The following is a 25,928-nucleotide window of genomic DNA, read 5'->3' on the forward strand; positions in this document are numbered from 1 at the left end:
AATCCCAAAGCCAGCAAGATTGCCACTTTGTCAAAATGAAAACTTGACATATCTCAGTGCGATGCGTCTCTCACCTTCCGAATCACAGTGCAAACCAAAGGCTTTCTTTTTTTCCTTTTAAGTTAGATTTGTCATCGCTTCGCTTCCCATTGTCAAGTACTTTAGAGTACCATGTGTTTCCAGGGGTTGACTCAGGAGGCTGGTGGCTATCTGTCCATTCTTTAAGCCCTATGGTAGTTCCTTTGTGTTTTGTAGTCTTGATAACAAAGACCTGGAGATGGACCGGTCAGGTCCTGGTCTGAGGAGAGTGAGGAGACCCTGAGATCAGCTCTTCCTTGAACATGATCGACAGCACTGTTTTCCATAAAATTTGTGGTTGCAGACTCCATGCTGAGGAACCAGGTGACACCAGCTGAAGAAATCCACACAAGATGGATCATCTGAAAGGACAGAAAGCATTTAGCATGTTGGGTAAGGCTTCTGTCCTTTTTTAAAAGTATAGAATAGAGTTTATTCAGGTCATGAGGGAGTTAAGAGGGTAGTAGAGGCTGGCCATGAGCGCACGGGTGGGGGGCAAGTGGTGGAGGGGGATGGGAAGGGGGAGAGGAGGGGTAAGGGTGGGAGAGCAAGAGATAGCTTCTGGACTTCTTATTAAGACGAGGGCCTACAGAACAGAGACCTAGGCCCCTCTGCCTTGTTCCTCCATGTGTTCTGCCCATGATACATATGGACTTTGTCAGGGCAGGATTAAGATGCCAAAAGGGACTGTGTGTGTTAGCAAAATTTAAACGAGGGGGCAGTGTTAGAAAAAAAAAAGCCATACCTAGTATGAGGTCAGGTCTCCTCGTCTGCATATATTCCAGCAGTTAGCACAGACATGAGGGCCCCAGGGCAGTGCATTTCTTAGGCAAGAGGAAAGCAACTGGGATACTCGGTAAAGACCCACAGGTCTCTTGTCCTTTTGTATCGACCCCAGTTTGGATTTGCTTTGTGCCTCATATCTGCCTAGAGTTCTTTAAGTCCTGGCTTCCCTTTTATGCCCTTCCCCATTCCACAGTCATTCCCAGGAATCCCTTTCAGGCACCTTCCCATCCTAAGGGGCCAAGGGATGGTGATCGCCATGGAGGTTGAAAGCCTGCCTCCCAGACTCTATCTACGCCTCTCTTTCCACACTAGGCCCCTTGCTCATCGGCAGTGCAGCAGTGAGTTTGCTGTCCCCAAAATTTCAGGTTGGTTTCTTCTCTCCTCTGCCCAGGCAACAAACCAGTCTAAAGTTCTGTCCCTGCAGGAAGGGGCCTCAGTTTATCCACCCTCAACACTGTGCGGTCGCTAACCCTGTCTGTCCTCTAGAAGGCAAGAGCTTTGTGACCAAGGTCTTGGTCTCGACTCTTCATTGGTTTCTTCCCCATACTTAAGATAGTGCCAATCGCAGAGTAGTTTCTCTATCAACTGTCTTCTTAAAGTCATCAGCGAGTTTTAGTCTTAGAACCCCATCGTTGCTTTGCGTTGGCTTGAGCATCATGCTCCTCCTCACAGGTTTCAAAACTCACACTGAACAATGAGTTCTGGGTAGCAAAAGATTTAGCTTTGTACTTGGTAAGTCCTGTCCTTCGACTCAACCGAAATACAAGTCCTGTCTAACTTATTATTTTTCTTTTGAAAAATTAATTAAAAGTGAGGTGGGATATTCTTTTCTTGCCAGTGACTTCTGGAGATACACACACCAAAGTGCTGGTAACTTTTACTTGCTGGTAAATGATGTGAAAGAAATAACAATATTTTTAAGATCAGTATGTCAAAGGATGGCATTTAATTCCCTGAAATGGACACTCCTATAGGTTGGGGATATAGCACCAGAAACCTGGTTTGAGATATACTAACTAGGTTCATGATTCAAGTCAGACATTAAGATGAAGATTCAAGTATATTTCATTGGCCTAACGTATATGTATGTACATATACTGACATACTTGAGTTCAATTATTACATATGTGTCTACCGCTGATGTTCCAGATCAGTTAGCATTTATCTCCATGTTAATCATTTTATTTACAGTCTAGACTACTCTGATGGCACAATGGAAGATAATACAGGCCACTGAAACTATTGTCCAAACCTCACAGTCGATTATTTTTTTGTGTGTGTTCTTTTGAGAGAGGGTCTTGCATTATACCCCAGGATAGCTTTGAACTTGTTGCTATGCTTTTTGCCTCTGCCCCCTAAGTGTTTTGATTATGGGCATGAACTACTGTTTGGCTGACCTTACCTCTCTTTAAAAATGTACATGTGTGGGTTCTCTTTCTATACATGTCACATGTCTATGTGCCGCCTGCCTGCAGCGCCAAAGGAGGCCAGAAGGCGTCATCAGGTTCCCTGGAACTGGAGTTATAGATGGTTATGAACTGTCATGTGGGTGCTGTGAATTGAACCTGATCCTTTGGAAGAGCAGCCTGGTGCTTTTAACTGTGGAGCCATCTGTCCTAGGAACAGAATGGGATTTTAACACAGGCCTTTATCTGGGGCCATGGGCTTCATGTTGGAGGCAGAGCAAGCAAGGCCAGCATGCTGTGTGTATATGGTACCTTATTTGCTTTGTGAACGGCCGGGTATCTGAGGTTTGAACCAGGCTTACACTGTGGATGCTGATGTAAGAGCCCTCCCTCTGCGCATGCCAGAAAGCAGCAAGCACCATTGGCTAAGTGTTCCACCCAGCTTTCCACCTTCCTTACTACCTCCTGTATAAAGAAACTCCTCCATCCCTTCTTGGATAGCAGCAGCCACCTCTCCATGAGGAGACCCTGTTCTCATTCTACAACAGGTGACCCATGGTCATGATCTTACAGACCCCATGGCGTTCCACCTTAGCTAGATCTGATGTCTCTGTGATGGCCGCTAAAGCTCCTGTACCACAGTTGGTTTGTGCCTCTACAGTCCTCAACTGTGCTCCTGTTCCAAGTATCTTTCTGTTCCTTTGTATTTGCTCTTTCCTCTGCTAAGCACACACAAGGTCCCCCTCTCTTACTTCCTGGGGGCCCTCTTTGAAAGTTGATTTCAATTCTGGTGTCTGACTCCACCATTGTGGCAAGCCGGGTTCCCCACCATCTTCTCAAGGTTCAGATTTGCTGTGGTGTCCACCACAAGGCTCTGTGATTGTTATAGCTTCAGGATAGGACCCTGCTTGACATGTTCTTCTATAGAATGGGTGTCCAGGGGATACATGGTAAGTTCTCGATGTGTGTGGAGTGAAGGGTATCACCACACTGTACATCGCCATTCATTCATTTACTGCCTGCTTAATGGCTGGCCTGAGCCAGGTAAGTATCAGATGACAGAAAAACAACACCGACACCATTTTGTCTCTCACGTACTTATCTGAGAGGTGCTCCCAGGACTAACCAGAGTACTGAGGGGTTGTATTTCCTTCTGGGGTGGTCTGACTCCAGAGGTAGACAGGGTGGAGACGGAGTCTGGCAGAATAATGCTCCACCATTCTAAATACTAAATCGTCTCCGTATCCTCCAAGTAGAATCCCAGTGTTGATTACAGACGGTCCTGTTTCAACAGCCCAGTATCACAGGAGAGAAGAGGGAGGAGCACCAATGGCCTGAGCTGCCAACCAACTGCAGCTGAGGCAGGAAGTGATGCAGGAGAGCGGGCAGAGGGAGGGGCTAACTGAAAGCACTGGATATTCGTCACCACAAGTTGGAAAAGTGGGCTGAGGGATCCGGCAGGCTTGGAAAACCTGTGGATGGTGATACTGAAAAGAAATCCCAGGAGTCCTCTGCTGCAGAAAGAGAGAGACATCCTGGTGGTGTTTGCCAGATTTCTGTAAAATGACTTGGATTTCTAAGCATGATTCTGAACTACCTACCCATCAGTACCTGCTGCCCTTCACTTTGAACCAACTAAGAACACTGTCCTTTTAAATGGGTTGTGAGTTCCTCTGGGGGAAATTTTGTTTACCTTTGTATTTCCATTGGTTAGCAAAACTTACATTTTATTTTGAGGGAGGGTCTCAGGTAGCCCAGGCTGGCCTCAGACTTACTATGTAGCCAAGGATGACTCCAGTCCTCCTGACTTCACCTTCCAAAGGCTAGAATTACGGCTGTGCACAGTTATGCAAAATTTTCTGTCATGCAGGAACCGAACCCTGGGATTCACGCATGCTTCGTACACACCCCACCAACCGTGCTAAATCTCACACCCCAGATATTTTGTCTTAAAAAAGGAGGAGTGGTAACATGACCCGAGATTAAATTGCTGAAAATCCCCACTGGATGTAATGCTGCCTTCAGATCATGCACACAATATTGGGATGGACAGCAAGTGCCCCCAATCGGGGCTTGTACAGGTGTAAACATGCAGTCCGGTGGGTGCTCTAGAGTCGGGCAAGGTACAAGCCACAGAACCGTGTATAATGAGCTGTGCAAATGCTTTCTTAAAACTGGCAAAGTTGATGGGACAAAGGATCCTTTACCTCTCTTTTCAGGAGCTGGACAGAAGTTGGTATTGCAGGCTCTGAGCACCGGAGGCTTCTGATGGAGCAGACAACTCGAGGAAGGCCGACCTTGCTGCATACAGTGGACAGATCGGGTCTGGACCCCTCCCCCACAGGTTACTGTGCACTGCCAGGGAGAGAGAGAGAAGGGAGGTTTTATACCTGTCCAACTGGACAGTGTCCTCTCTGAGGTCAGTGGCATCAAATAATAAGATGCACCATATTCATGACCCCAAGGTGCCTGCAGTCGACAGCTAGGCCTGGCCATACAGCCCACGTCTATTCAGCCCAGTGTGAGCTGTGGGGTCCATCAGGAAAATCTTGGGCAAAGGCTACTGCACCATCTGAGAGTGTATTTCCCGGTTAAGGGGTTCATAAGGAGGTAGGCTCCAGAAGTGCCTTTAAAACTCAGAAACATATCCAGACGTGGCCAGCGATGGAGGTCAGGAAACCCAGGCAATGTCAGCCAGATGCCAGAATGGATAGGGGTAGCTTGAAACAGGGACCATAAAGGACATACCGACCAGAGACACTTTGGGATGGTGCTTATCTGGGTTTTGAAGTACCATGGTAGCTAACGGCCAGGGTTTTGTTTTTTTTGTCTGTCCAATTAAAACGAATCTTGGCTCTGAGTTTCATTTTGTCCCCAGTGGCTAAAAAAAGTTGATAGATCTTTAACAGAAGGACACATAAGGAAATCTGGGGGTTGGGAAGAGGGCAGTGCTGCCAATAGATCATCGCTGTTTTGCTTTAGAATGGGCTGCAGGCAGCTGAGAGCACCATTTTGTACAAATACTGTTCTGTGGCCTGGTGTTTGGGAGGAAAGAGGACACATTTAGGAATTATCCTAATACTCAAATACAGACATATGTTTCCATCAAATTATCTGACTCTGACATTGCCATTTATATACATACATATATATGTATGTATATACACACGCAATAAGCATTTAGGTCCAAAGTCAGTCTTTATTATACAAGAACAGGTGTCTGAGGAGGAAAACATCTGGCCTCCTGGCATTTGCTGGCTGATTTCTGATCATATTTACTCCTTCCGATAAAAGTATATGATTCCCCCATGCAAACATGTCTCTATAGTCATTACACATAGTAATGGGGTTTCACAAACCATAAAAAAGAATTTGTAAATGTTAAATAAAAATTACAAACAGTAAGAAGCCTATAGCTGTGTGTGTGTGTGTGCTTTACCATGCCTAGTCTATTAGAAATATTCAGTTCCCTTTCACTGGTGATTTATTCTCAGGTCCCCCTCTGTACCCCGTGTCTAAGTTAAGGGTGTGGTGAGCAGCTTTGGTTACAGTATTATCTCTGCAGTCTCTATGTCTCAAGCATCTCAACATAGCTCCAAGCTCTTGTGGAACCCAACTAACATCCCCAAGAAAACATGTCCTGATGGCTGAATATTCTTACCCTATTACCATCCTTGTCCACGAAATTGGGACAACAATAGCTAACACAAGAGATAATGCAAAGACAGAATGAGAAAGTCCCTGTAGAGCATGAACAGAAAGCACAGGCAGGGGTTGGCAAAATTTAGTGTGTGTCTCCTTTGGAAACATGTTGCTCTAGCAACCAGGAAGTAGGAAAAGAAAGCAGCATCCTGAAGTGATGGTTTCAAGTGGCGGCAATCAACATGAACATAATAGAACAGGCTTTCTATTCAGTGCTTTACTTCTTTTTTCAATTTTCTAGGTCTAAAGACTGTGGTATCTACCCAGGCTCATAGACAGGGGTGGGGTGGGTCAAGTGATACCAGCCACTCCAACTCTATACAGGGGACAATGGTTGATTGGTTAATGACAATACTCCTTTACTCCATCTCACTTGACCATCTGCCTTCTAAACTGCATGCACCAACCTGTTGCCATGGTGATGAATACCAGCCTGCCGCCATGCTGTACACTGGGCAAGCCCTTCGGGTGCAGGTTTCTTCCAGTTCCAAGTTTGGCTTCTTAAGGTTACGGCATCTCCGTTCTGGGAATGTTATCAGTTTTCCCTGCAAGGTCTTCTCGATGCACTTGAGTTCTCTCTTCCTCACGCCCAAGCCACAGGTTGCAGAACACTAGGAGCCCAGAAAGGAAAGGAAAGAGCACATGGAGTCAAATCTACAGAGCTGTCAGTCCACACAACGCCAATGACATGATACAGCAGCCAAGACCCTCCAGTTACCGAGGAGGAAATCAAAGGCTGGAGCACCGAAGTGCTTTTCTCTGAGTTACAGAGAGAGTTCCCGGTTCGTCAGGATTGATGAGGTGCCTGCCATGCGGATGTGTGAGGCTAAGGTCACTGATTCACTCACTTTGTCAAAGTCCCAAACATTATCTTGTAATAATTTTAAATTCTCTTGATTTCACCTCAGCCTCCATCCACAGAGCTGGGGCTGGACTGGAGTCACCCTGCCTACTGGAGGCCTCCCCAAAGAGTGGAGAGTTTGGGCTGAGGAATGGAAATGACCAAGATGGAACCATTTTAGATTGGATAACTGCCTGTCTTTATCTTTACATAGATGTAACTGCTTCTCCACACATGCCCCAGTTCCCAAATAATGACCTCGAGGCTTATCATCTTATGAATAAGTGTGTGGCTAGCCTATAACTTAAATAACTTGTTTAAATTACTCTATTGTCTATCACAAGGCTAGTTACCTCTCCTCAGTTTCATGGGTCCAACTTCTTCAGAGTCCAGGTGAACCTTCGGCCTCTGACTATCGTCCCAAGTTCCTATTTTCTACTACAACTCCCGCCTTTTATTTCCTGCCCTTTGCTAATAGGTTATTCCCTTTTTATTGAAAGGTGATACCTCTATATAGAACACAATAATATTATTCCAACAGCTAGACCTATTCTGTGTTACACCAGGGACAGAAAGAGAGAAGTCTGAAAGAGGACTGACGGTTTTAATCTATTAGGCAATGGACAGGGTCTGGATGAAGTGTACAGGTCAGTACATCAGTATAAATTTCGCAAACTCTGAAGGGGTGACATGTTAGCTCCATCGTAAAGACGAAGAGACAGGAGCTGGCTCAGTGCTACCTGCATGGTGCATGCTGATGGTTGACCGTAAAGAGGGCACGTCTTCCATCTGGCTATTTTACAGTAATACTTCTATAAAATGATTGACAGATGACAGGGATACTGTAGGATTTTGCTCCATAATGTGGGCTCATCACCTAGAACAGAAGTGCATTTCAGGGACAGATGTGTGGCCACAAAGCTCCTTACGATAGGTGATGCTCGCCGTCAGGTTTACCAGATTTCAAACAACCTGGGAACCGCAGCCCTGGAGTTTCCAGCCAGGTTGAAATGAAGTAGGAAGACCCACACTAAATATTGGGGTGCTGCTACCACATGGGTTGGGCTCCTGGACCGGATGAAGTAAGAAGATGATAGTAAGAAGATGATAAAGCATGTGGAACACCAGCAAGCATCTCTGTTCTGTAGCCATGGATACGGATACGAGACAGCAATGAGGAGGCACCTGGCACATGCATGCACAGAAAGGAGTATCCGTGTGAGTGCGGATGAGGGGGAAGCAATTATGAAAATATTCCCCGCCCCCAGTTGTATGCCTAAGTTCATACCTCACTCCACGCAGAGGCGAGCCACTGGAGCCTGTTGTTTTTGGGGCACCGTCCCAGCACACAGCCCTCCTGTGCCTCAGGTCTGGGGCTGCTGGAACACAGGCTCTCAGGGACTGTCTCGGCTGCAGGGCTTTTACAAAGGACCTCTCGTCTCCTCACTCCTCGCCCACAGGTCTTGGAACACTTGAGAAGAAGAAGAAATGCCGTTTGCACCCGTGTCAGTTGGGTAAACAAGGATAATATAGTAACGGGATATTTAGCGTCTGCTTGAAACATCTGAATACCTGCGGCTGCTTTGTCCCCCAGTCTGAAGATGTGCTTAAACTCATCATCGCCAGCACACACACACAAAAGCACAGTAGAAATATGTACACACACTCAGTGAGGATGTGAACAACAGTGCCAAGAAGAGCAAAGTTCTTACTCCTAAGAACTGGCCCTTGGAGGCATTTTTCTTTTCAATTCAGGTTTTTCCCATCCAGATGACTCTTGCTTGTAAAGATTTTGACATCAAAAACTAATCAGGACAAGGTATACATAAGGTTTATATATAAGAATGTTAAATGGAGAGGCTGTCACGAAACTAAACATCATGTGTAATGTGTATGTGTCAACGTAGTCCATTGTTTTCTGCTGCTGCCTTGTGTGTTCTGTGTCCTCATCATGTGGAAACTTTGGGATTTAAAAAGATGAATGTTCTTCAGTCACATTGTTTTCTTACTCGGCGTCCAATAAACATTTGATGTACGAGTTGCCGAGCAACTCAACGGTACTTTTCTATGGCACAGTTCATCAAGATTCCTCGAAGCGCTTGTTCTTTCACAGAAGAACTCAGACACAAATGAATTTCACACCTAGGTCATATTCATTCATAGTTAATGTTAAAAATGCAAGAAAGAAAAATGGCGTCAGAGAACTTGCCTTTCTAAGACCTTTCTTCTTCAGCTTTCCTGAAAATTCTTCAAAGCAGATAAGGTGGCAAAGAACTGACCCTGGAGCAGCTAAAACCCTGTCAAGATGCCTTTGAAGACTGGCTCCACACAGAGACTGTCTTGGGGGGCTCTCTGCCTGTGTTGATCTTTGGGGTTGTCTTTTTATCTCAGAAAGGCCAAGTGAGATGTGGCCTCCGGTGCCTAAATAATAGGCTGGGGCAGACAGTCCTACATGGGCTTAGGGGGCCAGTGTAAATTACCATTCATCATGTGAGAGTGAAATATATGCAGTGTGATAGGTTTTAGGTTGCAAATTAGACCACAGATCACACAACTGTCCATCAACTTTCTGAGTTCACTGCTATCTCCTCTTCAAAAGGAAGACTTGACCTGAAGCCCACACAGTCAGCTGCTCAGTTGGAAACCTGAGCCATGGAACCTATCACTGCTCTCTCAAATGGAATTCCTGAACAATGAACACAATCTTAATGTGGCTTGCAGTTTTTTTTTTTTTTTTTTCCCCCAGAACAGCAAGCTGCATATGTTGGTTGTAGAAAGAACCGGCTGGTTGCCGAGACCCATGGACAAGAGCTGAACAGCTTGTGGAAATGAATTCTGCTTCATGTTCACCCCGAATCTACTCAAGGCAGGTCTGTCTGGTCTTTACAATTCAACTTTAAGAAGAGGAAAAAAAAAAAACATTCAAAATATTTCATGTGAAAGTTTAAGATGTGCTAGACACTCTGTAGTACCTGTTTACAATGGTCCACACCCATCACACACACACACACACACACACACACACACACACACACACACACACACACGGTTTGCAATTCTCAATTGAAAAGAAATATTGATTCAGCACCATATCCTGCTCAGAGTTGCTCTCTGCTATAAACAAACTGTTTTTTATTTTTTGGCGTGGATCTGTTCTCATGTTCAACATATTCCCATCTATTCTTGCATCTTTATTCTCTATAAAGTACAGTCTAAAAGTCTTCCCTTCATTTCTTCTTCTGAATGTGTTGGTGCATTGTTTATCTTGGTGAGAAATACTTTCTTAGGGAGAGAACAGAATCTTAGGGAAAGCACAGCAGACATGGGGCCATTTGCCACGAACTAGCGTCATGGGCCATGCCTTATACTATCCACCCACAGAGGCTAAGGTGAGGTGCTGAGGGCAGGGAAGTCCTGGTACTTATCCTGTGCTTTAGGGGAGCTCTTTGTGCCCCGGAGGATGTTTGCATCTGTGCTCTAGATGCCAGTTGGGCCCATTCACTCCCAAGATGTCTCTGAGATGAACATGCTCCCAATAGAAGACATCTGCTTTACATGTATGAGGCGTGCAGAGCCGGAAATTCCTACTCTGTCTCTTCTAACCCCATGATGCCTTGTGATGACTGCAACCTGGGTGCCATTTCTTACATATTCTTTTAGTTCTGCATCTTTGCCACTGAAGCAAAATAAAATCTTTTTCCTTTAACTTTTTCTTTGTGTCCCCGTTCCTTCATTCATTCACTCATCTATTCTGTATGTATAGAGGTCAGCAGTTAATTTACAGGAATTATGTGGGTGCTGGGGCTTGTTCTCATGTGCTTGGACCTGCTGCCAAGTGCCTTTATCAATGGATCTATATCTCTAGTAGCCAGGACTAGGTGCCAATCCCCTTCGATCTGTATCCATAGTCTGCCCTAAATAGTCTCCATACTAATTTCTGGACCACCAAGGAAGAGGTCCAAGACTTCCAGCCAGATGAGAGCCACTAAACTGGTACTAGCTGAAATGAAAATTCCCAGGCACTGCCTTATTAATTTCCCAGGAAAATGCACAGAGCTGAGGGCCCAGGCTGAAGATGCAGTGTCACCCATATTTCTGCCATCTTGGTTTTTCCAGGCAGCCCAAAACCAGTGCTTCCAAAGCAGTGCTAGTTACCTGAGACCAGGGGCCGGAGCTCCACTCGGGAGGGCAGGCATGGCTGTTGCAGACTTGAACCTGAGTGGGCGTGCTCACTGGGCAGAGAGAATGCAGCACAGCCTCCTCTTTCTGGAAGGGCTTCTTCTGCACACACTGGATCTTGCGGCTTTGCTGGCCCCCGGCACAGGACTTGCTACATGTACTCCACTCACCTGGTGACCAACTTTCAGAAAGAACCAAAGTTACGTCCTGTAAAGCAAAGGCTTGATGGGACCACTCAAGCAGCTACTGGGAAGGACTTAACCACCCAGGCAAAGCCTCTGATCCATTTTATAACCAATTAGGGCCACACCCACTAACTGCTCTTTTATGGCTGTTGAATCACACACCCATTGGGAGAACAGGTATGTCACAAGGAGACACATTTAATCTGGAAAACAAAATATACATGCTAGCCTTCTACATGGAAAGAAACACATTCTTCTCTCCGAGCAATTCATCCAGGCAAATTTATTGAGCTTTTAATAGTTTGTCAGGGACCTAAGCATGGGGGTTGAAACCGTGGATATACACATCAAGACAAGGCTGGCTGGTAAGCACCATGCCCCAGACTAACAAAAGTACAAACCACAAGGCTCGTGGAAGTGTAAGCAGAAGGAAGGGCATGTGTCTGTGTGGGAGAGGGAACACCTCAGAGGAGGCGACTCTGGGAAGCTCTTTCTAAGTGAGCAGCTCCTCACATTCCTTTTCTAGTTGGCCTTATAACTTACAGATGGGTCAGAGATCTCAGCTCACATGATTCATCTAAATATGGTCAGATAAGCTTTTCCAGAACTAAGTCATGATGCCTGAACGCCCATCTGTGGCAACGATAGCGCCTTTTCAAGACTCCCTTCTGACTGACTGAAATGGTGTGATTCACAGACATTAAAAAGAGTCAGTTGGGATAGCTGCTACATATCTGACTTGCAGTGGTGATGTCTACAAGTTACCTTGGATATGAATATGCTAAGTACTGATTATTTTTAGAAATTGAGACCAAATCAGTAGCTAACTGTGCTTTGTTTAGACCTCTACAATTTCATCACGTCCCTAATCTTGTTTCCTCCCTCCCTCTGGTTTCTACCTGTGGTAGTTTGAATATGGTCCCAAGAAGTGGAGATGTGACCTTGTTGGAGAAAGTGTGTCACTGTTGGCGTGGGCTTGAAGACCCTCATTCTAGCTTCCTGGAAGCCAGTTTGTTTGTCTTCGGACCAAGATGTAGAATTCTCAGCTCATCCTGCACCATGCCTGCCTGGATGCTGCCATGTTCCCTCCTTGATGATAATGGACTGAACCTCTGAACCTGTGAGCCAGCCCCAATTAAATGTTGTCCTTATAAGACTTGCCATGGTCATGGTTTCTGTTCACAGGAGCAAAACCCTGACTATGATACCACAACACATCTGTGTGAAATTAAAGCCCTTCAGTCTAGAGTCAATGTATCTAATAAAACAATTCCTCATATTTATATAATTTTTGTACCTTACACTAGCTTTTAAAAAATAGTACAAAATTGTTAGTTTCACCATTTGTCTATACAAATGACATTTTTCTGTTAAATTCAAGTTGCTTTCCTTTTGTGACAAATAGAATGTGACAAAAATAATGAACTGGAAAGAGCAACCCATGGGCACTTTTGGGTGGCATACCTGGCCTTCCATGTTTGATCCCTAGGCTACATTTTCAACCTGACTTCACTGTCGTCTACTTCTGCCCCAGGTACAGACTCCAGGTTGTCCATTTCATCCGTTACTGCCTAGCGTTTTCTGGCACAGGGCTTTGCACCTCAGTCCTTCTGTACTTATCCATCATTTCCGTTCCCCCATAGGAGGTTGTTGCTGATGACTGGGACCTTATTTTGTCGCCCCCCACACCACACTGCTCAGCTCAGAGCCTGATGTACAGTGAGTCCCGGTGATGTTCTTGGTGCAGAAAAGTAACAGGGTCTGATCAGGCGGTTCCTTTGTTCCCCAAGTTTCTCAGAGTCCAGGAGCCTTCTCTCTAGTCTAGGCTTGGGGAAGAGCAAGTCTCCTAGTTGAATATACTAACATTGAGTATTGGTGGGAAACAGAGAGGGGCAGAGGAGGCCACCCACAACACCAGCTTCCCTCTGCAGACCCTGCAAGGGGTTGTTGTGATTCCCAGTAACACACTTGTTCTTTACAGAACAGAGTCTCGGGAGGGTCTAGAAGTTCTAGATGACCTTAGCATGCTCCTTACACTGACATGTGTATCAAAGAGTCCCTTTCTTTTGCTAGGTGATAGGAGGAAGTCTTGAAATCAGAAACTATCAATTTACCAATATGTATGTTAGTACATACACTGTACCCCACTTCCCCTAAAGAACAGATGAACCCAGGATAGTCAAGAATATTTCCTGTTAAATGCATCCTAGGGCCACCAAGGGACTGCCTATTACTTGGAAAAAGAGGAAAATCCACAGAAGCCCCTTCCCCTACTTCCTCTACTCTTTGTAGCCATGGTTAGCTTCAGAATCTGAGAGAAAGTAAGCATGCAGGATTAGTGGGTATCTGAAACCCCAAACAATTGTGGGAAAAATGAAATATTAGTATACATGCATACACATGCATGAGCACAAACACACAACTGTGTCACTTATTAAAATGATGTGTGTGACCCCTGGTGACTTCACCACTGTCTTATATATTTGGCTTAAGATAAATCAGCTAAGAAGGGACTCCAGTTGGCCAGGAAGCTTACTTAGATTCATCTTCCAATACTGGCATGGCTAAAATGAGTGTGAGAACACCCCCTCCCCTGAGTGCTTCTGAGGGGACAGTCATCCATGGAGGAGTCACCACTTGGCCTTCACCCCCTCCAGCTTGCATCTTACTACTGTGCAATTTGCATTTCTTTGGTTTAAAGGCCTTCATTATTGTCATTCTGAGTTCTTGGATGACCTATGTAAAAGTTAAGCAACACTCGAATTTAACTAATATAGGATTGTATGTCCATTAAATAACTTCTTTGATTCCATCCTGGAAAGATGGGGATCTCTTCAAAAGTTAAAGTGGGGGTGGAGGGGGCTGCAGCTATAGCTCAGGTATCAAGCACAAGTTGGCAAGCAAGAGACCTCAGGTCCAATTCTTACTCCTGGGGAGGGTGGTGGTGGAGAAAACCCATCTTTACATATCAAGCTTCCATAGCAAAACATAAGGGAATGTCTAAGGCAGATTCATATTCTTAGGTCTCATGATTCAACTTCAACCATCCTTTCCCCGATTTTTATATTAAATATTGTATTTATTTTTGAATCCCTTCCAACCAGAAGTGTGGCCAGGGGGCTTTTCCTCATGTCTTACTAGTAACAAGGTTATGGGAGAGCACATACAAAGAAGGAGACATTTGTGGAAGACTTACTAGGCTGGGCAGGAGAAAGCATTGCATATCTTGGGTTCGGTCGCTGGCTTGGTTCTTACACTGCAGAATGAGGAATTGACTTGGGTGTTTTGGTCTCGGAAGCAAATGGCCTTGATGCTTATGTAACCTAGTCAGATGCCAGAAGTTCCACAGTGAGAAACACAGACAACCCATTTAGTTAAGTTTCCCGGCTTAGCTTGGGGTCAATCAGTGTTCTGCTATCCTATTTTAAGACACGGAATCCACATATTTCGCGAAAATGGGTCCCTTGGATACGATTTCAACCCACTGGAATTCCATTTATTCGCAAGATAATTGATTTTATACTTTAGTAATTTTAATATATGCTTTTAATTTTCAAGTGGATTCTAGAACCATCAAGTGATAAATACCATTCGAAACAGAGCAACTATAAAACGAAACGTCCCAGGAAGCGCTGACATAAATTGTAAAGGTCTAAACGGAAAATATTTCTATCAATAGAACACCAGTGAGATGGCTGGAGAGGTGGCTTAGCACCTATCTTGCTCTTGCCTCTAGAGAGCCAGGGTTTGATTCCCAGCATCCGTATAATAGCTCATGCCACCTGCATTGCCAGCTCCAAGGAGTTCTGATGTCCTCTCCTGCCCTCTGTGGTACATGTAGTGCACATACATACAGACAGGCAAAACAGTCCCACATGTAATAATTAAGCCACTAGTGAATTGTGTGTGAAAACCCTAATATGCTACTTCATCACAGGGCGATGCAAACATGGGTTTAAAAGTTAAACTCTGAATATCCATTCATACCTATCAGCTTATGACTCGTTTATGTAAATATTAGTTTTAGGGGAACCATACGGCCCAATTCCCAGGATTCAAAATCTCCCACCGGAGGCACTCATTTCTTTGTAAATACTCATGTTTAGCTCCTCAGATAGGGAGCACCGCTCGACTTTGAATTGTTCCTTGTTTTTCATTTATGTGTTTTTTTTTTCTCCTTGAAATGACATCTGAGACATGATTCAAATATAATGTCTCTCCCTTTCTGATTGACAATCAGATGTGTTTCTCAGCTAAAAATAGGTTGTTTCCTAGAGACGTGGATCTAAACTGCCCTGTGGTTCCCGAGAGTTCACGGTGTCCTTCCATGGACTGGATAACACCTGTAAGCAGGGATGAGTTGGGAAGCAGAGTTGGGAAGTCAGTTACCTCCTCCGCAGGTGACTGAGCAGTCAGACTGCACTGTGCGCCAGGTGTGGTGGTATCTCTTTGTTGCTGGCGGAGTTACATTCATGACCTTGGGGAGAGCATACTTCCAGGCGATCCCCGGATTCTTGCCTTGTGTCAGAATCTGCATGAGGTGAGATAAAACTTAAGAGATCAGCATACCGGCCAGACCCAGGAACTGCAGAGATCTTGTTGATCATATTAAAGACATTGTATGTCATTTTGGTCTTAAAGTCAGATCATTTTTTTCTTGTTCCCAAGAATTTTACATGTTAATTTATAAGAAGGCTTCCTGTGACACTGTAAACCATTAACCTTCCTAGGATGAAAACTGGAGTAGATAGATGCTGAAAAACCCAATTTAATGCTTTCTGTAATCACATAAAAATAAAGGTATCACTATGAATAAAGCAAAGGAGCCTTGAAAAAATGAAGGTAAGTAGGTCAGTAGGTCAGCAGGATGGCTCGGCAGCTGCAGGCACAGTTCTGATGGTCTAAATACATCCCTGGGAGATACATGATGGTAGGGGGAGAGAACAAAATCCACAGTTATTATTCTTGGACTTCCATCGCTCATGTGTACATGAGTGTGCATGCATACATGTGTACACACACTCCTGCCTATTTGTATGTGTGCACGTATGCACACGCACACACAAGTAATAAAGAAAGAAAGGTCAGATCATTGGGTCTCAGCCTAAACAAAACACACACACTAGTGTTCCATGGCTAATCGTTAGACTCTAAACTAATCATAAACTGACTTACAAACTTCTGACTGAAGCTCAGCACAGAATAAGTATGCCTCCAAATTACAGCATATCTCAGTCAGAGTTGCCTGTCCCACTATACAGTCCAAGTAGGATTTCAATAGACTCTTCACAGGTAGTTTGCCAAGAGAGAGTGTCTACATACCATGTCTAAATGGAGCAGTAACGGGGACTCAGGAGATGGCTCAGTGGTCAGAAGCACATGCACCAAACCCTGACTCAGTCCCCAGCATCTTTGCTGGGTGGCTCACAACTGCCTGTGACTAACTATATCTTCAAGGGAACCAACATACACTTCCGGCCTGCTTAGGCACCTACATTCATGTGTGCTCACTCACACACAGATGTACAGGCAAAGATGCAGACATGCACACAAACATACTCAGAAACACACACAGTCACACACACAATCACAAACACATTCACACATATCTACTTAATCCTAATAGAGTCAATATATGTATGTAGTATAAGGGATTTAATCTAAAAGGGGGGGCAGGACTCAGGGCTAATCTCAGCGTATAGTGCATATTCCTGGTGATCTGAGGCCTGGGGTCTTCTTTGTTATCAGGTGCTCAGCCAGTGATTTCTGTACATTATCTAAGGACATTCCTCCAGACAGCTCTATAATGCTTTCTTTTTTTCTTCATAAAAAGAATATGTACAAGATCACACAAATGACTAAATAAAATCTGCAAAAAAAAAAAAAAACCAAAAAACATGCTTTTCCAATGCTGTCTATTACCTTCTTTTTGATGTGGGCAAACACTCCCTGGGTGTCCTCTTTTTCAAACCATTCCTTTTTCTCTCTCTCAAGCTCAATTCATGAATATAAATGACTGGTTTTCTCCTACCCCATGAGTCTTGTGGAAAATTCTTTACCACCAGAACTGGGCATGCACACCCCAGAAGCAAAGGTTAGAGCCAGTTAAAAATAGGAACCCTTGGTCTCTCTGTCTGTCGGGATCCCACCTCAATTAAGGTTGGCTGGGCGGTACTGTACCACTGTACCACACTGCTCTTTAGGATGCTACCACATGGGTTTCATATTGCTGTTAGCTTAAATGCCTCCAGAAGTATTGTCTACCACGGAAGGAAGCACGGCGGGAACATCACGTGGTAGTATGACCAAACCAAGTGTGGAGTCTTCTAGACAGCGTCATGTTAACAGATGGATCTGCGTTACCCCCATGGCCATATTTTATGAGAAATGAAACGAATACACAACACAACGGGAAGAACCATTAGCATGAACAAACGTCGGATTCTCACCAGTTACCAATAAAAAGTGTTCTGCTCTCCTAGTTTGGCCTTTCTATTGTGTTTCTGCTATTTTTCTGGTGTCAGATTAAGTAAATTCAGGCAAGTCACAGTCAAACTAGAGTTGGAAGAGCAGAGCTATATTCAGAAACTGTGATGGTTTTGTTTTGTGTACTCAACACAACCCAGAATCACCTGCAAAGAGAGTCTCCATGAGGGGACTGTCTGGATCAGGTTGGCCTGTGTATGTGCCTGTATGTATGTTTGTGTATTTGTGTGTGTATATATGTATGTTTATATATGTATGTGTGTATATGTGTATATATGTGTATGTGTGTGTATGTAAATGTGTGGATATGTATGTGTATGTATGTATATGTATTTGTGTGTATATAAGTATGTGTGGGATTATGCGTGTATGTGTGTATATGTATGCATATGTGTATGTATGTGTACATGTGTGCATTTGTGTATATGTAAATGTGTGTATATATGTGTGTATGTGTGTATATGAGTATGTGTGTATGTATATGTATGTGTGTTGGGTGGGGGGTTGTTTTGAGTTTGTTAACTGATATAGAAAAAGACCCAGCCTAAAAGTAGAGCTCTCCATTCACTGGTGTTGGGTTCTTGATTGTATAAGAATAGAAAACATGGGCTGGAGAGATGGCTCAGCGGTTAATGGCACTTCCAGAGGTCCCGAGTTCAATTCCCAGCAACCACATGGTGGCTCACAACTATCTGTAGTAAGATCTGATGCTGTCTTCTGGTGCATCTGAACACAGCTACAGTGTACTTATAATAAATAAATAAATCTTTAAGAACAAAGACTAGAAACCGTTAGCTAAGCAGTAAGCAGGTTGCATTCATCCTCTTTGCGCTTGACTGTGGCTATGACACCGCTTCAGCTTCCTGTCTTGATTTTCATCCATCAAGGAGGAACTATAATCTTGAATGGTGATCTAAAACAAACTCTTTCTCCCTAAGTTGCTTTTTCACATTGCATTTATCCCAGCATCAGGAATGAAACTAGGTCAGGAGGTGAACTAGCTCTTCCCACCTCAGCTCCTCAGCTGAAGCAGGTGGACAAATCTTTACATTCTTGGCTGCCATTGTCTCTGTGCAGCAGAGGACCTGAGCGATGCAGAACTACAGTAAGCTAAGCAAGGCCTTAGCAGGGTGATGCCAAGGTACGGTGGAGTTCCGCTAAGCTGCACATGGTGGGGGCACATTCCTGTGTGCTCTAGAGAAAAAAAGAGGTGCTGATTTTTCTCCACTTTCTAGTGCCACCTATACCTTAATCTAAACTAATTGCTGACTTTTTACTGCTATAGGTGAATGGACTTCTAAAAAAACTACAAAGAAAATAGAAATAGAAAATAATGGTAGTTCTTGTTTTCTTTCTTTCCTTTCTTCCTTCCTTCCTTCCTCCCTCCCTCCCTCCCTCCCTCCCTTCCTTCCTTCCTTCCTTCCTTCCTTTCTTTCTTTTTAGCTGCAAGGGTGAACACTTTGGTGAGCTGAGTGGATAAACAAGGGTTTGGGATTTAGATCCATGATATATGGTAGAGAGTACTTGCTAAGCAAGTACAAACCCCCGGGGCTGCTCTGCAGCACTGGGAAAGCAAGCAAGCAAACAAGCAGCTAGGGGTGTAGAACAGGTGGGAGAGCCTTTGCCTAACACCCATAAAACCTGGGTTCAAGCCCAGGACCACATTAACAAGGCCCATACAATACCAGCACCTGGGAAGTGAAAGCAGGACTCTCAGGAAGTTCAAGGTCATCCTTGGCTACAGAGTTTGAGACCATCCTGCCTGCCCTTCCCCCAACTTAATCTAAAGGGGAAAAAATGGTTTAACAAGTTTCCATTGCGTATACATAGTATCTGTTTCTTTCACTTTCTAGATACTTTTCAGGAGCTGATGCAAACACATGGTTTCCCAGCAACACTGAAACATTAGACTAAAATGCTTCCTCTATAATAAGAACCAACCAACCAAGATGCCCATATTTCCCAGACTGCCATCCCAGCCACCCATTCAACCTACAACACTGCCGGCAGGAAGGGACTTGTATGATATCCCTCAGAAATCTGTTTCTGTCTCTGCAGCCCACTCCTCCCTGACATCTCTATGATGTTCTGCCTGCGCCCCCCACCTCCTACCTCCTGCCCCCCCCCCCTCAGACTTCTCCCTGTGTCCATCATTGAGAGGGTCAGAGCAGGAGCTTAAGAAGGAACTGAGGTAGAAACCACAGAGTAACATTGCTTAGTCACTGGCTTGCTCAGCTAGCTTCTGAACACAGCCCAGGCCATTAGTAACTCCAGACTTAACTCAGGCCAATTTCAGCCTATCACGAGTGACTAGTGGTAGCCATTCTCTATGAAGTTCGATCGCTGGCCTCCACATTTGTTTAATCCACTGTTCAATCAGCCTTTGAATCTGAGGATTCGGGAGGTAAGTTCAAGTCCAACATTAGATGCAATCTCTTTACCTGTATCCAGAAAGGCTTCTCTTCACTAGGCCCCATGAGATGTCAGCCCATCCTTTTAAGTTAATAAGACAACACAGGATCATGGAGCCACCACAGACTCTTTGGATTCTAACAACTCCCTGCAGCAGGCCAGGACGAGGTGTGCTCCTTACATTCACTGTGCCTTCCATCACACCGCCTCTCCTGTCACCAATGAGCTAAGCACCACGGAGTCATTCCTGACTTCCACAGGCAGGGTGGAGAAACGTCAGCATCTCTAGCAGGGAAGCTGAAGCAGACCCATAGGTCGGAGTAAGTTTGCCACGGTCACCCAAAAAACTAAGAGCCAGGCACGTTAAAACCCGCAGAGGGAAATCACACATATATGCGAAACGTAGGGGTAATGGAAAGACTGTTTGAAATCACATGGCCAGCTTAATCTCTCTATCTAAAAATCACAGGGGCACTTAAGGCAGCTTAGTTGTTATTATTGAACATTATCCTAATTCTGAGTTCTACCTTGTTTCCTGTTCAGTTTATTTAATTATTTTGTTATTGAGCTATACTTTCAAGCCATCTATCTCAGCATGAAGTTCACCAGGCAACCAGGGCTGGCCTAGAACCCCTGATTCTCCTGAATCTGTCTCCCCAGGGCTGCAGTTGTTTTGTTTTTAAGAAATGTAACTGGACTTACATAGCAGAGCCTGCCTGAATGCATAATCCTCCTGCCTCTGCCTCTTAATGCCAGGATTCCAGTGTGTAGCATGAAGCCCAGACTGAATTATCAAACTACCTTGGCGAGGACTTGGGCTATGTGTCCAAATGAACAAAAGGAGACTTAAGATTTTCTGAGGCTTTATATTCCTTGTGAAGAGACAAATAAAACATTTCCCATCTCCCCTTCCTTCTCACTTAAAGGAAAATATGAAAAGGTCCTTAGAAAAAGTAAAATATTTGAGTGAGAACTCTGAATAGGATATTTAAAAGCTATAATGAACATCTAACCCATATAATCGGAACAAGCACAGAAAGGAAGAAAAGACAGATTAAAAGGTACAATGTATTGAAAAATTTCACAGGAAACATGCACTCTCAAGTCTGTAAGTTACAAGCCCCTATAATGACCCACTGTATACATTCTATTAGTTTTATAGGCACTAACACATAGGACGCATTCTTTATATTTATTTGTGGAACACGTGAATGTTTTTACAAAGGCATTAAGTGAATTAAAAGCACCCCAAGTTTAAAAACTTAAGGCTTGACCTTGCTGTCTGCATAGCTATAAATCCACATGCTGTTATATGAGCAGTCATGTATGTTAAAAGCAAATACCTAAACCAGAGGAGCGCATTCTGAATACTTTAACATAAGCTCTTAAAAGCCTCTGGAAGAGGGACCAACTTCTACAGGGAGCAGGGCAAAGCACAGAAACTGCAAGCACACAATGAATGACCTTAAGGCCTGGTCTGCCCTTTTCTTTATTCTGTGTGGAGGAGGTGAATGACAGAAAATGAAACACATAGAAGGAAACTCCAGTTCTATGTTTTCTTCTTCATACAGTTCTCTGGAAACGGACTGTGCACTTTGTCCAAGGTTATCGAGAGGTTCTTCCTGTTTCCAAAAACCTAAGTTTGGTGAAGAACTCAATTCCACATTTCAGAATCTGTGGTCCCAGAGCAAAAGGGAAAATCCAAGGTCCCTTGATTTAATAAGAGCCCAGCATTCCATTATACCAAATACAGGGCTCCTTTGGAGCACACAAGGTTTTCTGCTACCATTTAGGTCCCATGGCTGTGAAGGCACCTCGGATCAGACTTAGTCAATTTAAAGAAACAACTTGAAAACTTTAAAATCCATAAGGATCATTTGATTTAACAGGTTCTTTCTTCATAGAGAGAGACCACAGCCCTCAGCTTGGTGACCTTGTCACCCACACCCAAGGATTTTAATGTGACTGTCATTAATCCCGTTAACTGCACCTAGGCACTGTGAACCACAGGGGCCTTGGAGAGAAGTTCAAGGACCCATTTCCTCTGGGAATGCTGGGGTGCGAGCCTTGGACAATAAATCTCCTGAAAATAATAGTGTCAGTCACAGCTCTTCACAAACCTTCTCCGTGATTGTCAACCGAGATGAGTTGCTTTTGTCAGGCGGGGATGGGGTGGCTGACACTGTCCCTCTCCCAATCCCACAGGCTTCCCATCCTTGCGTAGATGGCGGCTCATTGCCTCACAGTGATGCCACCTCTGAACCGCCCATCCGGGTGTTACACGGCAGGCTGAACAGCCAAGTTGTTAAATGTGCAAATTTGGAAAGACCGCCAGCGATTCAGTCTACTTAACTGGACTTAGTCCAGAGAACTCTCCAGCCAACTGGGATTGGGTCTCTAATTTACAGCTGGCAAGCGCCTCCGTTAAATACTTCCAGGTCCTTAATAGAACTGTTTAATGTCTACCTTTAACACAAGAACCACCTGCCTTCGGACTCAAAGCTCTGCAGTTTTGACCGCAGGGTGCATGGTTATAAAATTCACAGCTTCTTAAAACTAGAAAACCACAGAGGGGACTGGAATCTACCAACTGCCCTCTGAGGTTGGGGGAAGCAGCTTCTGCCAAGGGCACCCAACGCAATCATAGGTAGATAACTGGCTTTTTCTCTTCTTCGCTTTTTAGGTTCTATTAAACTTTACACATTTCTTCTACCAGGTTTATATTGATTTCATTATTAAAAACCTTTTTTTTTTAAACCAGTGTGTACATTTTTAAAATTGCCTCATGAAAATGCAACTTAACAGATAGGTTTTAAAGACTGGCTTTTACTATACGTGAGGAATCTATTGTGTATCTGATTGCCTGTGTTTCAAAGTGTGTGTGGGGGGGGGTTGGGAAAGTGACTGTAGAGGCCAGAATTAAACCTTGGGTGTTCCCTGGGTATTGTCCACCTTGTTCCTCAGGACCCTGTGGTCCTCTTGTTGGTCTGGAGCTCCTAGTTTATCAATTAGGATAAACTAGCTGGCCGGTGAACCTCAGCATCCCCCATCACAACCCCCCTGGTGCTGTTACCACAACTGGATTTTTTTATATGAATTCTGGAAACCAAATTTGGGTCATCACACATGTGCAGCAAGCATTTTATGGAAGGAGCTAGCTCCCTAGCCCCATAATGAGCTTGGTTGCTTTAAACATAGTGAGAGCAGCATCTCTTGAATTTATCTTGTGCACCACCAAGGCAAGACAAAATGTATTCTTTCTTTTAAAGTTGATGTTAATAGTATACACAGATGTTATCAGCCCCCAGATTGTAAGTGAATATTCTCATACCAGCTAGCAAAGGATGGAAAGTATCCTTTTGTCTAGTTGCAGCACTCAATCTACTCTCTCAGAACACTGCTTCTCATGCTCTGAAACAATGTCTAGGATTTCAATGTAAAGTTTTAGCTTGAAAAATTGAGCCAGGCCTATAATCCCAGATACTCTGTAGCTGAGTCAGATGAACTATAAGTTCAAGGCCATCCTGGGCAAATTATTGAAATCCTGTCCCCAAACTAAACAAACAAACTTACAAAAAGAATGTGTAGAGTTCTTGTTCAGGTAAACACAACTGTAGTGAGCTCATTGGTGCAAGAACCCAAAAGGAAGGACCATTACTGCTTAAAGTGCTGAGAATAGCCTATTTTAACACACTATTGAAGCTTGAACCTTACTGATATAGATTAAGATGCTTGCAGCTAACCATCAGACTGAGCATGAGGACCCTAATGGAGGAGCTAGAGAAAGGACTGAAGGAGCTGAAGGAGTTTGCAACCCCATGGGAAGAACAACAATATCAACCTTCCCCCCAGGAGCTCCCAGGGACTAAATCACCAACTAAAGAGCACATATGTGGGGACCCATGGCTCACTATGTGGCAAAGGATGGCATTGTTTGGCATCAATAGGAGGAGAAGCCCTTGAACCTATGAAAACTCCTTTCCCCAATGTAGGGGAATGCCAGGGTATTGAGGTGGGAATGAGTGGGTGGGAGGGGGAGCACCTTCATAGAAACACAGGGAGGAGGGATAAGAGAGAGGGGAACCAGAAAAGGGGATAACATTTGAAATGTAAAATTATAAACTATCCAATAAAAAAAAGTTTTGTGGGCTAGAAAAGGAGAGAGAGAAATAGGGAGAGAAACAGAGAGAGGGAGGGAGGGAGGGAGGGAGAGAGAGAGAGAGAGAGAGAGAGAGAGAGAGAGAGAGAGAGAAACAGAGAGAGACAGAGACTTTAAATGAGAATGCATTACTATAATAAATAACTTAACCCTGCACTTTCCGGCAAAGGGAGATGCTATGGGTCAAGGATCTAAGTGGATGGGCGCATTAATTATTGAGATGACCATGGATGACCATGTACAAGCACCATCAATAACCCCACCCTTTCTGTATCGCTCCTGCCTTTGAAATAGTTTTACCTAAACCCTCCCCTGTGTATAATAGCTGTAAAAGTGTTCTGTAAAATGAGTCAGCATAGGAAAAAGGAGAGTACCCAAGAAGCCTGCATTTGGTAAAAGCAGAGAACTCAAGAGGCAAGGAAGAAATGGAGAGTGACTTCAGAGAAGCTGAGGCAGCCCTCAGGGGAGACACAGCCATTCCCCAAGGACCTTTAGCAACAACTAATGATTTGTCTCAGCTGCCATATCCTGTTTGAAACCGGAGCCTCGGGTTAATTAATGGCACCTACTTCTATTACCCTAAAGTCTGAAGCTATAGCTCAGTGATAGTATAGTATGCATCCTCTAGAATGCACAAGCCCTTGTGTTTAATCTCTCCTCTCTCTCTGTCTCTGTCTCTCTGTCTCTCTGTCTCTCTGTCTCTCTCTCTCCTTCTCTAGCCCACAAAACTTTTTTTTTTTATTGGTTGGTGATTTAGTCCCTGGGAGCTCCTGGGGGTGGTTGATATTCTCCATTAGGGTCCTCATGCTCAGTCTGATGGTTAGCTGCAAGCATCTTAATCTATATCAGTAAGGTTCAAGCTTCAATAGTGTGTTAAAATAGGCTATTCTCAGCACTTTAAGTAGTGATGGTCCTTTTTGGTTCTTGCACCAATCAGCTTGCTTCTGCCTCCCAGGTGCGGTGATTAAAGGTGTGCACCACCACATTCAGCTCGCAGTAATTCTGTAGAGATGTTTTTTTCCAGCCTCACAATTAATCTGAGGCCAGCATATGTCTCACTTCCTGTTGCTAACTTCCAAGGCTGCTGTGTGTTTGTTTGGCTTTAGGGTTCCTTTGATGTGCTATCAAATACCGCTGGGTTTGCAAAGAGTTAAACAAATGTGCCTATCTGCAGCCTGACACTGCTGAGGGGGAGGGAAAATGTTTAAAGGAAATAAGCTTAAGTTTATATTTCAAGTTTTTCTCAAAGAGGAATGCTACGAAGGATCTGGGAGATCAGATTTCAGTTAAAGACCAGCAGCCTCCGCTGCCCTGCCTTCCTGGATCACTCTGTCTAAGAGATAAGGATGATGTCACGCTACAAGGAAACGCTCCTGAGGAATCCCCTTTCCTTTGCAGGACAGCTTGCTAGAGGAGGCCTATTTCACAGCTGTGTGCCTGTGAACTCGTGAGAGACAGACACATGGAGACACAGGACAGCCTGAGGGACAGAAAAGAATGAATGAGAGGCATGAAGCAGAGAGTACCACATCCTCAGCCAGACACACCTTGGCCTGGGGATGTGGCTCGGCAGGAGGGAGGAGGCCTAAAGCACAAAGTCCCAGGATGGATTCTCAGCACCTCCAGAAGTTGATTAGCCAAGGAGAAGAATTTGAGTTTTACAAGGTCTCCTACCACTGCCTATTAAGAGAGCC

The 25,928-nt window shown here is 44.4% G+C and overlaps 1 protein-coding gene across 2 annotated transcripts in view; it reads right to left on the reverse strand.

Annotated features, from left to right (window-relative positions):
• Positions 1-324: 324 nt before the first annotated feature.
• The window catches only part of ADAMTS18 (ADAM metallopeptidase with thrombospondin type 1 motif 18), a gene marked incomplete at both ends in the record, with an annotated part of 138,388 nt that continues 112,784 nt past the window's right edge, over positions 325-25,928 (reverse strand). For both annotated transcript variants that reach the window (XM_080937342.1, XM_080937343.1), the window contains 7 exons: positions 325-440; positions 4,478-4,625; positions 6,380-6,583; positions 8,102-8,284; positions 10,969-11,173; positions 14,374-14,500; positions 15,567-15,708. In XM_080937342.1, the coding sequence (XP_080793468.1) occupies positions 325-440; positions 4,478-4,625; positions 6,380-6,583; positions 8,102-8,284; positions 10,969-11,173; positions 14,374-14,500; positions 15,567-15,708 (1,125 nt within the window). The remainder of the gene's footprint in view (positions 441-4,477; positions 4,626-6,379; positions 6,584-8,101; positions 8,285-10,968; positions 11,174-14,373; positions 14,501-15,566; positions 15,709-25,928) is intronic.

This window comes from Micromys minutus, assembly GCF_963924665.1.
Source record: "Micromys minutus genome assembly, chromosome: 24".
Taxonomy (NCBI): domain Eukaryota; kingdom Metazoa; phylum Chordata; class Mammalia; order Rodentia; family Muridae; genus Micromys; species Micromys minutus.